Source organism: Gorilla gorilla, chromosome 9 (assembly GCF_029281585.2).
Source record: "Gorilla gorilla gorilla isolate KB3781 chromosome 9, NHGRI_mGorGor1-v2.1_pri, whole genome shotgun sequence".
Classification (NCBI taxonomy): domain Eukaryota; kingdom Metazoa; phylum Chordata; class Mammalia; order Primates; family Hominidae; genus Gorilla; species Gorilla gorilla.
The window spans coordinates 8315969-8328816 of NC_073233.2; the positions used below are offsets into that span (position 1 = coordinate 8315969).

General features: G+C 65.3%; 2 protein-coding genes across 2 annotated transcripts; both read left to right on the plus strand.

Moving 5' to 3' along the window:
* The first annotated feature begins 2691 nt into the window (after window positions 1-2691).
* On the plus strand, window positions 2692-5508 carry SYT8 (synaptotagmin 8). The gene is made up of 8 exons (XM_019035987.4): window positions 2692-2911; window positions 3008-3171; window positions 3597-3695; window positions 3837-3995; window positions 4133-4300; window positions 4464-4569; window positions 4665-4798; window positions 4900-5508. The coding sequence occupies exons 1-8, from the start codon at window positions 2818-2820 to the stop codon at window positions 5137-5139; spliced, it is 1164 nt and encodes a 387-aa protein (XP_018891532.3). The 5' UTR covers window positions 2692-2817; the 3' UTR covers window positions 5140-5508.
* Window positions 5509-8073: 2565 nt separating this feature from the next.
* TNNI2 (troponin I2, fast skeletal type) lies at window positions 8074-9760 on the plus strand. Its single transcript, XM_055355148.2, has 5 exons — window positions 8074-8201; window positions 8285-8413; window positions 8576-8665; window positions 8788-8964; window positions 9538-9760. The coding sequence occupies exons 2-5, from the start codon at window positions 8291-8293 to the stop codon at window positions 9631-9633; spliced, it is 486 nt and encodes a 161-aa protein (XP_055211123.1). The 5' UTR covers window positions 8074-8201; window positions 8285-8290; the 3' UTR covers window positions 9634-9760.
* The last annotated feature ends 3088 nt before the right edge of the window (window positions 9761-12848 follow it).

The following is a 12848-nucleotide window of genomic DNA, read 5'->3' on the forward strand; positions in this document are numbered from 1 at the left end:
CAGCTGCAGGAGCAGAACAGCCGCCTTCGTGGGGAGAGAGGAGTCGGTTTCCAGAGCCTTAAGGAGCCTCCTGGAGCAGTGGCCAGGGGGGAGCCAGGGAGGAAGGACCGTCCCCCTTTCCTGGGAAAACATGGCCTGAACTCCCAGAGAAGGTTTTCCCAGCAGGGCCACAGGAGACAGACAGCTAAAGCTAGAAAACGGGGAGAGCAGCCCCGGGAGGCTCAGGCAGGGAGGGCGGGGGATTCCCAGATCTGGGAGGGGAGACCCGAGAGCCCCCAGCGCCCAAGGGTCTCCAGGGCACTGTCCCCGGGAGCCATGAGGGAGGCCGGGTCCCGAGGGGCGGACGGCGCCACCTGGTGGCCATGCGCCCGCTGCACCTGCACCTCCCTGGGGTCCCGGCGGTCCGGAGGGACCCCGCACCTCCCCAGGCTTTGGGACCCCCAGCATCGGCAGCCAGCGCCCGCAGGGTCCTGGGGTTCTCCGGAGCAGCTTCTGGGTGGCTCCTGTGCTCCTCTGGGGACAAGGTCACCAGGCTGGCCCAGGAGTGCCGCTGGCCGGCCGCGGCAAATCACTGCAGGGGAGCTCTCCCCGCCCGGCCCTGACTGTTCTTAGACTAAAGGAGGGGGGATGCCAGCAAAGCGGGGGCACAGGGGAGGGGCGCACGCACACGCACACGCACACATGCCCGCACTCACAGATGGAGATTCTGTATTGGCAACTTATCCGGAATCTCAACCATAAAAACCTGGAGTGAAGCTACTTTAATCTCAGCATGTATACAGGCTCTGACATTTCAAAAAGAGAAGTTGCCTTGAAACTCCACGTAGGGAGGAGGCAGTGGCCTGTTTGAATCTGGCCGGCACAGTCCCGCTCCAGGGACCCTGCGGACCCAGCCCATTCCATCAGCCGCCAGTAGGGGCGCTCCGCCAGCCACGTGTGGGACGCCCGACCCACCTGGGAGTGTCCCCCAGGAGCTGAGGGGCTGCCGAGGCCCGTGAGCTTCACTGCACACCCACACTCCATCTGCGGGGGACTCACCCAAAGGGTCCCCCGAACAGGACAAGCTCCGTCATTTGTGAGGCCCAGTGCAGAATGAAAACGTGCCCGTCTTGTTCCAAAATTAAGAATTTCAAGATGGCCCCAGCACGCATTAAACCAAGCAGGGACCCCTCTGAGCATGGGGCCTTGCGTACAGGGTGCAGCCTGGAAAGCTGGCCCTGACCTCTGCTTCTCCTTTTTGTACCTATAATCCCTCCATAGTGCTGGCCCCTGTGCTCTGGGGACAGGCTGGGCTTCCCAGGCCATGCCGACCTCCAGAGCCACAAAACTGGAGCTCCCAGCCTCGGTCCACTCGTCTGTAAAACACCTGGCCTGCTGACCTCACAGGGACAACATGCGTATGGGGCTGGAACCTGGACCCTCCCTCCCCTCCTTGAGCTGCAGCCCCCTCCTCTGAACACTGGGGGTTTGGGTCCGTTCTGGGAGTGCAGCTGCCTCTCCCAGCCTGCCAGGGAGTGGGGCATTGATGCTGTGTGCGCGTGCGTGCGTGCGTGTGTGTGTGTGTGTGTGTGTGTGTCTGGAGTCATGGCAGGGTCCCTTTCTGTCTGTCTCCTTGCTCTGCCCCAGACTGGGGGGCTGCAGAGGTGAGGGTATCTGGCCTCAACAGCTGCTTATTCCCGAAGGGATGGCCTGGGCTGGGCCCCTGAGGCCAGGCTGACTTGGACATGGCAAGAGGGGTCCCAGGCTCTTGTGGGCAAAGCAGAGGAGGCGCCGATGTGGAGGAACAGTCTCCTGGCTGGCCGCTGCTCTCTGGAGCGGGTGGAGTCGGGGAAGAGCTGAGCTGGGGAGTCACCCTGGGCCTGGGGTCACCGTAGGCCCCATGTAGCACCCTGGTTCCCCTGCCTGTAGGTGAGAGGAGCCAGCCCAGCCAGGTGTGCTCCCTCCCCAGGCCCTAGGCAGGCGGGTACAGGGGCCAGCAGCTGCGCCCGCCCCACCCTCCTTCCCACCCACATGCCAAAGGGTGGCCAGGCAGGCAGGTGGACGAGTCCAGGCAGCGGCTGAGTCAGTGTGTGTGGAATGTTCTGGCCGCTCCCAGCTGCACCCTGCCCCTACCTGCCACCACCTCACCTTCATCCTCAGGCGCTGCGGCCCTGAGCCCCTGCCAGGAATGCACCTTTAGCCCAGGCCTGCTCAGTGAGCTCCGCCGACAGCCAGCCCTGCTCCTCCCGCCATGACCCTGCAGACCCCTCTGGGCTTCCAAGTTCCTGGGGGCTGCAGTGAACATGCTCCACCTGCATGGCTGGCAAACCATGGTGGGCCCCAGCTGTGGTGGGTCCTAGGGGTAGAGGCAAGGAAGTGATGGGACCGCAGAGATGAGACCCCCAGGGATGAGATGGGACCCCCAGGCAGGGCCCAGGGTCCAGGGCCCAGGAGAGAGAAGCAGGGAGGGAGAGGGCTTCCTGGTGGAGGAGGCATCCTACAGTGGGGGCAAGGGTGCTCTGAGGTCCGGTGAAGGTAGGAACTAGGCTGCCTAGGCCCTGCCTGCTTGGCTGAGTCTGGGGGCTGCTGGGAGGTGGCTGGGAGGCTGGGCCTGGGCAGCTGAGCTGGAGCTTTGGCCAGGGTCCAGAGCCTCCCTCCCTTCAGCTTCCTGCTGCACAGAACCCTCGCCCCTGGCCACCCCGTGCTGCCTCCTTGCCCAGGCAGACCCAGTGCTGGCTGCTGCCAGGCAGATGGGGTAGCGGGCAGGGGTCGGAGGAGCCACCCTCCCAGCTGACCCAGCCTCCTGGGCCGCTTCTTCCAAACCAGCAGGGTAGAAAGATGGGGCACCCACCAGACTCTCCCAGTGCTCCGGCCCCAGCTGGCACCACAGCTATACCTGGGCTTATTCCAGACCTTGTCGCCGGGACCCCCTGTGAGTTGTGGGATTCCCAAGAGGGGTGTGGGGATAACCCAGCCAAGTGGGGGCTGCAGCTGTCCACAGATGCGCTCAGCCTGGCCTCTACCCCAGGGCCCCGCTGGGCTCTCATTGCCGGCGCCCTTGCCGCGGGCATCCTCCTCGTCTCCTGCCTCCTCTGTGCTGCCTGCTGCTGCTGCCGCCGCCACAGGAAGACGCCCAGGGACAAGGAGGCCGTGGGTCTGGGCAGTGCCCGCGGCACCACCACCACCCACCTGGTGAGGAGCGGCTCCTTGCTCACTCAGTCCAGAGAGGGCTCGAAATCCAGGCTCCAGAGCCCAGGGCAGCGAGGCGAGTTCAGCCCCAGGGATGGTTTAACCCCCACAGAGGCGGGGCGGTGAGGACCTTCCTGCAGGGAAAGTGGGTGAACTGAGGTGAGAAGGAGGCCATGCAACAGGGGCTGCCCCATGGGCCCGAGGGAGCCACAGCGGGTTCTTGAGGAAGGCAGGGGGTACCCCAGATGCCACGTTTGGGGTGGGTTTGGCCGGTCTCACAGAGCGAAGCCGACGATTTGTGCCTGTCGGGTGGCCTGGCCTGGAGGCGGGGGGTCTTGACCCATGTCATGCAAGTGCTGCCCGGGAGCCCAGGGCTCTGATGGGGCATGATGTCAGCACCACCTGCCCCTTGTCCCAACTCACTCCAGGTGCAACCTGATGTGGATGGCCTGGAGTCCAGCCCGGGGGGTGCTCAGCAATGGGGGCGCCTGCAGCTCTCCCTGGAGTACGACTTTGGAAGCCAAGAGGTGAAGGGCCCTGCTGCGCAGGACCAGCGGTTCTGCGAGTTTCCGGAAAGGGTGACGGGGGAAGGGCAGATCCCGTGCCCTGGGTGGTGGGGAGCTGACAGGGCAGGGGCCCTTGGCTGAGCCCACCCCCCTGGCTCCCAGATCAGGGTGGGCCTGAGGCAGGCAGCCGACCTGAGGCCTGGGGGCACCTTGGACCCCTATGCCCGGGTCAGCGTCTCCACCCAGGCCGGACACAGACATGAGACAAAAGTGCACCGAGGCACGCTCTGCCCCGTGTTTGACGAGACCTGCTGCTTCCACGTGAGTCAGGGATGGTCGGCTGGGTGGGCCTGGACGGCTGGATGGGCCTGGGCTGGGTGGGCCTGGGCTGGGTGGGCCTGGGCAGCTGGGTGGGCCTGAGCTAGGGCAGCAGGGCCTGGCTCACGCGACTGCCTCAGATCCCGCAGGCGGAGCTGCCAGGGGCCACCCTGAAGGTGCAGCTTTTCAACTTCAACCGCTTCTCGGGGCATGAGCCCCTGGGTGAGCTCCACCTGCCACTGGGCACCGTGGATCTGCAGCATGTTCTGGAGCACTGGTACCCGCTGGGCCCGCCAGCTGCCACTGAGGTGAGGCGCTGGTCACCAGGCCACAGCCCAAGGCAGAGCTGGCAGGGACCCTGCCCTATGGGCCATTGGAAAGACAGGCCTGATGGGCAGCAGCTGCAGGGGCCTGAACCCCAACTCGGCCAGAATCACCCTCCCGGGCTGAAGCCCTTCTTGCTGCCCACAGCCCGAGCAGGTCGGGGAGCTGTGCTTCTCTCTCTGGTACGTGCCCAGCTCAGGCCGGCTGACCGTGGTGGTGCTGGAGGCTCGAGGCCTGCGTCCAGGACTGGCAGGTGAGGGTCACACCTGCCCACGCTGTTGTACAGAGGGGGGGCCTGTGCTCAGCCCTGAGCCTTGGGATGCCCCTTTGGCAACCTTGCCCTCCCAGAGCCCTACGTGAAGGTCCAGCTCATGCTGAACCAGAGGAAGTGGAAGAAGAGAAAGACAGCCATCAAAAAGGGCACGGCGGCCCCCTACTTCAATGAGGCCTTCACCTTCCTGGTGCCCTTCAGCCAGGTCCAGGTGGGCCACCAGGAGGCAGGGGCAGAGCGAGACCCAGTGCCGGACCACGATGACTGTGGTCTTTCTCCCCCAACTCCAACCTCTGGCCTGTCTCTGCACAGAATGTGGACCTGGTGCTGGCTGTCTGGGACCGTGGCCTGCCGCTCCGAACTGAGCCCGTAGGCAAGGTGCACTTGGGTGCCCGGGCTTCGGGGCAGCCCCTGCAGCACTGGGCAGACATGCTGGCCCACGCCCGGCGGCCCGTCGCCCAGTGGCACCCCCTGCGGCCAGCCAGGGAGGTGGACCGCATGCTGGCCCTGCAGCCCCGCTTTCGCCTGCGCCTGCCCTTGCCCCACTCCTGAATGCACCACATGCCTCTGTCTCCCCGCTGAGCCCAGGCACTTGCCCAGGCCGCCCTGCAGGACCACTGCAATAAACGCCTTCTCCTGCCACTGTGTGTCCGGCTGGAGCCTGGAGGGGATGCAGAAATAAGGCCCGGGTCCACTCAGCAGGGTCCCCTGACAAGGATGGGGGAGGGGCTCCTCTCCAGACTCAGCCAGGCCCTGAGGCCTCTGACCGGTCCCTGCTTGACCCTCGGGTAGGGGTGGGGAACCTCCCCAGGAGCACAGATCTCCCCTCTCCGGGCCGCCTGGGAAGACCGGGGAGGTGGGGGCCAGAGAGTCGGGACCACATGGGATGGGGCGGGCTAGAGCCAGCCCTGTAGGGACAGAGTGGGCAATGGTGTTTGGGGGCTGGTGAGCGTGGAGGGAGGACCCCCAACACCTCAGAGACCTGTGCTGCAGGGCCTTCCCTGCATGAGCAGCAGGGGGCAGCAGATGCCTTCGGAAGCTGCTGGGGCCTTTAGGGGCTCAGTCCTGGCCGGATGCCCCTCCCAGTCCCCACACATCTGGGCTGCCTTAGCGGCTGGAGCCTCCACGCCGCTGTCTCCTCTGATCCTCTCCCACGGGGCTGCGAAGCCGGCAGGGCTGGGGCCAAGAGCCCCCACTCCAAGAGGGTGCCGAGTCACGGTCCAGGGGGCCTCTGCAGGGCGGGGGCCTGGGGGGGGGGCTATGGCCTCGGGCCTGGGTGAAAAGGGCAATGCCAGGCCTGCCCGGGCAGCCAGGAGGGCCCCAAGCCCCCACGGGTCTGAGAGGCTCCCAATGCAGGTGGCGCCATTCTCCTTAGGTTGAAGGATGTGTTCCAAGTCGCCCGGCGAGGGGACTGCGGCAGGCGGGAGGGGCCCAGAGGCAAGTGCGGCGTGCCCCTCACTCCCGGTCCTGCTCCCCAGGCAGGAAGATAGCATCACGCAGGGAGGGGGCAGCCCCCAGCCCTCGGCCGCTGTGGCAGGGCCTAGAAGGCCACATCTGGAAGTCCAGGCCTCACCCCAGAAGCCAGGCTTGCAGAAGGGGGTCAGGCCTGGGCTGAAGTGGGAAACCCATTGCAGGGGATGAGCCGGGGAGCTGGCCCCGCAGGGAGAGGCTGTGGCTGTCGCCAGCAAGCAGCCAGGTTGGTGGACTGGATGCTGACCTCGGGAGAGATGGGCTGAGGCGAGGTGTGGATACTTGCAGCGACCCCTCAGCTGACCTGAGCTGTGTGCCCAGCTGAGGCCACAGGCAAAGCCAGGCACACTGTCCTCAGGCTCCTTACAAGAACAACAGAGGCATCTCCAGCGCGTCACCGAGCCCTAAATAGAGTAGCCCAGCCACGGCACCCGCCACCAAGACTTCTTGGACTGGGCGGCAGCACGCGGCCAGGCCAGGCGGCCGGACAGGTGGGGAGGTCTCTGTGGCTCTCCGCGCCCCCATTGGTCTGAGGAGGACTCTATGCCCTTTCTGAGCAGGGGCCCAGCCTGGGGGAGGCCATTTATACCCCTCCCCCTGGGCCCACCAGCCCAACTCGCCGCTGCCGGCCTGACCTCGCTCCCAGCCCTGCTGCCCAGATTCTAGGTGAGGCCCAGCCCGGCCCGGTGAGGCCCAGCCTGGCCCGCCGAGGCCGGGGGACAGGGCATGGCTTGAGCTAGTTTGAGGGAGGGCTTCCTGGGGCGGGGGTCTGGGGGCCTGGGGGATGCCGCCAGCAGCCCCCTTTGGGGCCTGCACGGATCCGGGAGTGAGAAGGAGAGGCTTTGGGGAGGCAGCTGTAGCGAGAGGCAGGTATTAGACAGTCCCTGACCACCAGGTTTCACCTCTGGGGACTCTGGAAGGAGAGTTTAGGGGTCAAGAAACCCCAGAACCTGAGCCCCCAGGCCAAACTGAGGAGGGATTTCTTCCATGCACTTAGGCCCAAAGCCAAAGAGAGAGGGTTAAAAATAACAGCGTCACTCAGGCGGCCACCTGCGCTGGCCCATTCCACCCTCCCTCGGGGACAGCTGCAGCTCCTCAGGCTATGCCTGGGACATTTTGGGAACACTTTCTCCTCTTACTTCTCACCCTGGGGAATTCCAAGTCATTGTCCTTGAAGGAGGTGAGAGTAGGGGGAGGAGGTGAGAGTAGGGGGTGGGCGGGAGGGGGCTGTCATCAGGAGCCCTGAACCCCTCACCACCTACCTGATGGGCACAGGCATCACGGTGGCAAGGGCCCGGCCAACACCTCTGTCTTCCTCTCCCCACAGGCTCCAAGCTCAGGACCTCAGGATGGGAGAGTAAGTGGTACCCCTGTGCCCCCATACAGTGACCCTGCCCACCTCCTGCCCTGTCCACCCCATCACACACTCCGACCCCGCCAGCCATGGCCCTAACCTCTGTCTTCTCTCCCTGTCCTGCCTGCGTCCTCCCTCCCTGGACAGTGAGGAGGTAAGTAGTTGCTGGGGGCTCAAAACATGACGAGGAGGGGGCTCCCCCAACTCAGCATAGGTCATAGGTCACAGCCTCAAGGCCCTAAGGCCCAGGGAAGATGGCCCGGCCCTCCCCGCTGGCAAAAGTGCCCCACCCACTAAGACGCTGCTGAAAGAGAGGAAGTGGCTGCCCCGAGCCTTCTGGGGCAGGGGAAGTGTGGCTGTGGCCTGGTCACAGGGGAATCACTTCTTCTTTCTGATTCCTGCACTTCCCGCCCCCACCTCACCAGCCGACCTGCCCCCAACTGGCCCTGTGGCCCCGACTCCTCTCCCCCAGCCTCTGGCCTCCCAGCACCATGTGCCACCTGGCAAAGTGTCACACACCACACAGCACCATGTCCCACCTGGCAAAGTGTCACACACCACACAGCACCATGTCCCAGTGCAAGGTCTGGGGCCAGGGAGGCCCAGCCTGCCCATCATGGCCTCAGGAGCCCCCAGGCTCTGCTGGTCCCGGAGCCGGAGCCCCTGACCTGGCCAGGGAGTGTGGAAGGGGGTGGGGGTGCTCCAGGCCTGGAGGCCCTGACTCGACCCCCTGTCCCCCGCCCTGCAGAAGCGGAACAGGGCCATCACGGCCCGCAGGCAGCACCTGAAGGTAGGTGTGGGCTCCCGGGGGGGTGGCCCAGGTGGGTCTGCAGGGGAGCTGGCTGCAGCCCCTCACCGCCTGCCCCACCGCAGAGCGTGATGCTGCAGATAGCGGCCACGGAGCTGGAGAAGGAGGAGAGCCGCCGTGAGGCAGAGAAGCAGAACTACCTGGCGGAGCACTGCCCGCCGCTGCATATCCCGGGCTCCATGTCTGAAGTGCAGGTACCAGCCCCTCCCCGGCCACCTCGCCTCCCCAGCAGCAGGCTTGCCTGCTAACTCAGTTTCCCCACTTGTCAAGAGGGCCAGTGGGGTGGTCAGGGCAGGGGCAGGTGACCGTGGCTGCCAAGTGTCAGGACGGCCGCCCGCCCCCACACCCACCCCTAGGAGCTCTGCAAACAGCTGCACGCCAAGATCGACGCGGCTGAAGAGGAGAAGTACGACATGGAGGTGAGGGTGCAGAAGACCAGCAAGGAGGTGAGTGGTGGCGGCGGGCCGGCGGCAGGCGGGTAGGCGGTGGCCCAGCGGGCAGGCAGGGCGGGCCGGGGAGGCCAAGACCACCAGGACCTCGGGCTCCCACCCGGCTCCCCTGCCCACAGCTGGAGGACATGAACCAGAAGCTATTTGATCTGCGGGGCAAGTTCAAGCGGCCCCCACTGCGGAGGGTGCGCATGTCGGCCGACGCCATGCTCAAGGCCCTGCTGGGCTCGAAGCACAAGGTGTGCATGGACCTGAGGGCCAACCTGAAGCAGGTCAAGAAGGAGGACACAGAGAAGGTGCGTGCCACGGGGGGAGCACCACCACACCTGCCCTGCCGGGGTCCCCAACACCCACACCTGCCCTGTCCCTGGGGAACACCACTACACCTACCCTGCCGGGGAAGCACCTCCCACACCTGCCCTGTCCCTGGGGAGCATCACCACATCTACCCTGCCGGGGGAGCACCTGCCACACCTGCCCTGTCCCTGGGGAGCACCACCACACCTACCCTGCTGGGGGAGCACCACCACACCTGCCCTGCCAGGGGAGCACCTCCCACACCTACCCTGTCCCTGGGGAGCACCTCCCACACCTGCCCTGTCCCTGGGGAGCACCACCACACCTACCCTGCCGGGGGAGCACCTCCCACACCTGCCCTGCCTGGGGAGCACCTCCCACACCTGCCCTGCCAGGGGAGCACCTCCCACACCTGCCCTGCCGGGGGCCCTGTACCACTGCCCCTCCAGGGTGCCATGCAGGGGACACTCCACTGCCCAATGCAGAGGGTAAACTGAGGCTGAAGGTGGTGTGGACCAGGGCGCGTGCATAAGTGGGTGAGCCTGAGCTCTCTCCTGCCCTCTCCTCCACAGGAGCGGGACCTGCGAGACGTGGGTGACTGGAGGAAGAACATCGAGGAGAAGTCTGGCATGGAGGGCCGGAAGAAGATGTTTGAGTCCGAGTCCTAGGCCACTCGCTGCCCCTACGCCTGCCCCGGTGCCTGGCTCCCAGCAGAACATACTAGGGAGATGCACCCAGAGCCTGCCAGGGAGGGCTGGCCTCACCACCACCGTCAATAAAGGATTTGAATCCCCATGGCTGGTCTGGTCTGGCTCTCCCCAGCCTCTTGGGCCATGCTCTGGGCCCCCGCATCGGTGGCCTGCAGTGTGGTCAGTGGCCAGCGGGGAAAGCCTGGGAGGAGGCCACACGGGGCCTGGGATTTTAGGCTTGGAGGGAAGCTGCTTCCAGCAAGGAGGTGAGCCTGGGAAGGCCCCTACAGGGGAATCCACCCCAGGCTGCACGGGGCTGTTTGGTGAGGGCCCTGATAGTGCCCCAGGCGTTCCTGGGGCTCGGCCTGGGCACATCCAACATGCAGGGCTGGGGATGGAGGCTGCGGGGCCGAGCCAGGTCTGGGTGGGAGTTCCTGAGATAAGTGGGTCTCGCATTTGCACAGCCATCCAAGGGCCCTCCCGGGGCTCCAGAGAGATCCACATATGTGACACACGTGTGGCCCCCGCAGTGCTGGGGGCAGCCCCCTATGCCTCCCAAGCTGCCCCTCCTCAGGGAGCTCATCTGAGGCAGGAAGCCAAGGGCCACATTAGACCCCAGGCTGCTGTCCACGCGTGCTCACCCCCAGATCCTCCTGCTCATCCCCTCCCACATCACTTTGGGGCAGACCCCCAGCCCCGGGGCCTCCCTGCTTTTCCTGTCTGCCCCCTGCCCTGAGCACTGAGGCTGGGCACGGGGAGCGTGGAGGGGCGAGCCTGCACGGTGGGCCATGACCAGGCCAAATTGGCAGTCTCCAGGCTGGGGACCAGCATGGTGCTGGGGGTTGGCCAGCTTGGTCTCTGGTCCTTACTGCCACCCTGAAAGGCAGGCTGTGTCACTCCTCACCATGCCAGGGGACCAAGAGACCTGTGCCCATCGGGCAGGGGCTGGGCCTGGCCCTGACCTGGCCCCAGTGTGGCTCCCAAGTCTCGTTTCCACTCAGCCCCAAGATCCCAGCCCCATCTGGCCACCAAGGACAAGGCAGCTGACAGGTTCTGACAAGGCCGGTGACAGCAAGGCCACGTTATCAGCCCTGCTCTTTGAAGGCTGACAGAGCAGGCACGCCAAGGTCCCTGTACTCAGATCTGCGCTGGAGAGGCTGCCAGCCCGCGCTGTGCCCTTGCCCCCGGGAGGTCCCATCGATTGATCTGCCGGAGGTGGACGTGCAGCGGCAGTTCCGCCTCGGGCTGCCTTGAGGGACTGACGTCAGTGGGCGCCCGGGACGGCCTTGGCTGTGTGCAGTCCCCTGCTTCCCGGGCACCCTACAGCCCTGGCACTCAGCTCTGACCTTTTCTGTAGCTGGAGCCCCATGCCAGTCTGAACCCCCCACCCAGGCCTTCTCCTTTAGCCTTCTGTAGGGGAAGGCACGGAGCAGGGCAGCTTGGGGCCAAGGGGGCACTGCCTGGTGGGTGCAGCTGTGGCAGAGGTGCATGGCACCCCATGCCAGAATGATGGGACCAGGCACGGCCCAGGGTGTAGGAGGCCGTGAGGCACAGAAGTGAGGCCCGAGACCTGGCCTGTTGGGGGGACGCTGCACAAGCCCAAGCCTCAGCTGAGACCTGAGGGAGGACAAGTGTGGAGGCAGAGGGTGCTGCAGGCCGGAGCACGTCCCATGCAGAGCCAGGCAGGCAACAGGCAGAGCGAGGGACAGGCGGCAGTGGGGCCTGGCCATGGACCCCTTGCAGGGGACACGGCAGCTTCCCGGAGCCTGTGCCCACGGGGAAAGGGGGCCGGACCCAATCCCACAGGGCGTCAGAGGGGTGTGGCAGAGGAGTTGGGGCAGGAGCATCACACCTGGCTCCCAACCACAAGATTCAACTCGGCCGGGGCAGACACGCTGTGTGGGAAAATTATCTTTTTTATTTCAAAGCAAGGAAATGTTGAACACAAACATGAAATTCCAAAGAGTGACCCTCTGGGGTGGGTGGGGTGGGGGCAGAGCAGGGGCAGAGTGGAGACAGGACCCGTACGCTGATGCAGGTTTGGGGGATGTTTTAATTATTGGGCTGGATAGTAGATGCAGGGGTGTTTGTTAAATTTCCAATAGATGAGTGAATGAGTAAATGAAGGAGTAAGTGAGGGGCCTGCGGAAAGCAAACCAGCAAATATCAAACCGGCGCCCCTCTGAGCCCGGCTCCGTCCCTCTCGGGTGATTCTGGTGTCCCTGCTGGAAGTGAGGCCTGCAGCCAGTGCTGCATGGGGCTGTCCCCCAGCTCTGCATTCTAGAAAGACCTCAGCAGGGTGGAGCACAGCGGAAGTCACCGCCGGGTCGGGGGGTGAGGAATGGAGACGTGGAAGGGGCCGGGTCCCCAGGACTTGTTGGCTGAAGGACATGAGGAAGGCAGGCACCTGCTGGGGGCATGGGTGGGCAGAGACTGTTCTCCAGGGCAGGAGCCGTGAGAAAGTGGCTTTGGGAGGAGGTGAGGCACTCACTTTGGGGCTGCTGGGTTTGGGGGCCCTGTGGAAATTCCGAGGGGAGAGCTGGCCCAGGCAGCTGGAGCAGGGGCTGGGCTGGAGATGTGGATGTGGGTGTCCTGGGTGGTGAGCCGATGGGCAGAGGTGCCTAAGGCCAGGGCGAGAGGAGACGAGGGGGAGGGTAGGGACAGCCAGGGCAGCTGGGGCAGGCACCATGAGCCCCAGGGGAGTCCTGGAAGAGGAGGGGGACAGGCCCAGGGCAGGGGTTGTGGGCAGCCCTGTGTGTGGCTCTGGAGGTCGGGGAGGACATGGCCTCTGAAGTCCCAGGTAACCCGTGCTGGGCTGTGGCCAGGAAGGGGTTGGGGAAGACTGGGCACAGCAGACCAAGGAGGGAGGGGTGGGAGGAAGTGCACGGGGCACCCCTGGAAGTTGCGGCTGCTGGAGACAGAAGGCAGGGGTTCCTCGGGGTAGGCAGACGTGGGTGCTTCTGCACACGCGGGTGTTTCCTGCTCTGCTGCTAAGCCACTGAGACGCAGACACCCCAGTGTGAAGGAGCAAACCGGGCCCCAGGCTCTGCTCCCTAAAAGCATCCTCCCCTGGAGGACCCAGGGCTCCTCGGGCCCCAGGCTCTGCTCCCTAAAACCGTCCTTCCCTGGAGGACCCAGGGCTCCTCGGAAGAGAGGTTGACTGCAGGGTGGGGCAGGAAACGTGCAGGAAGAGC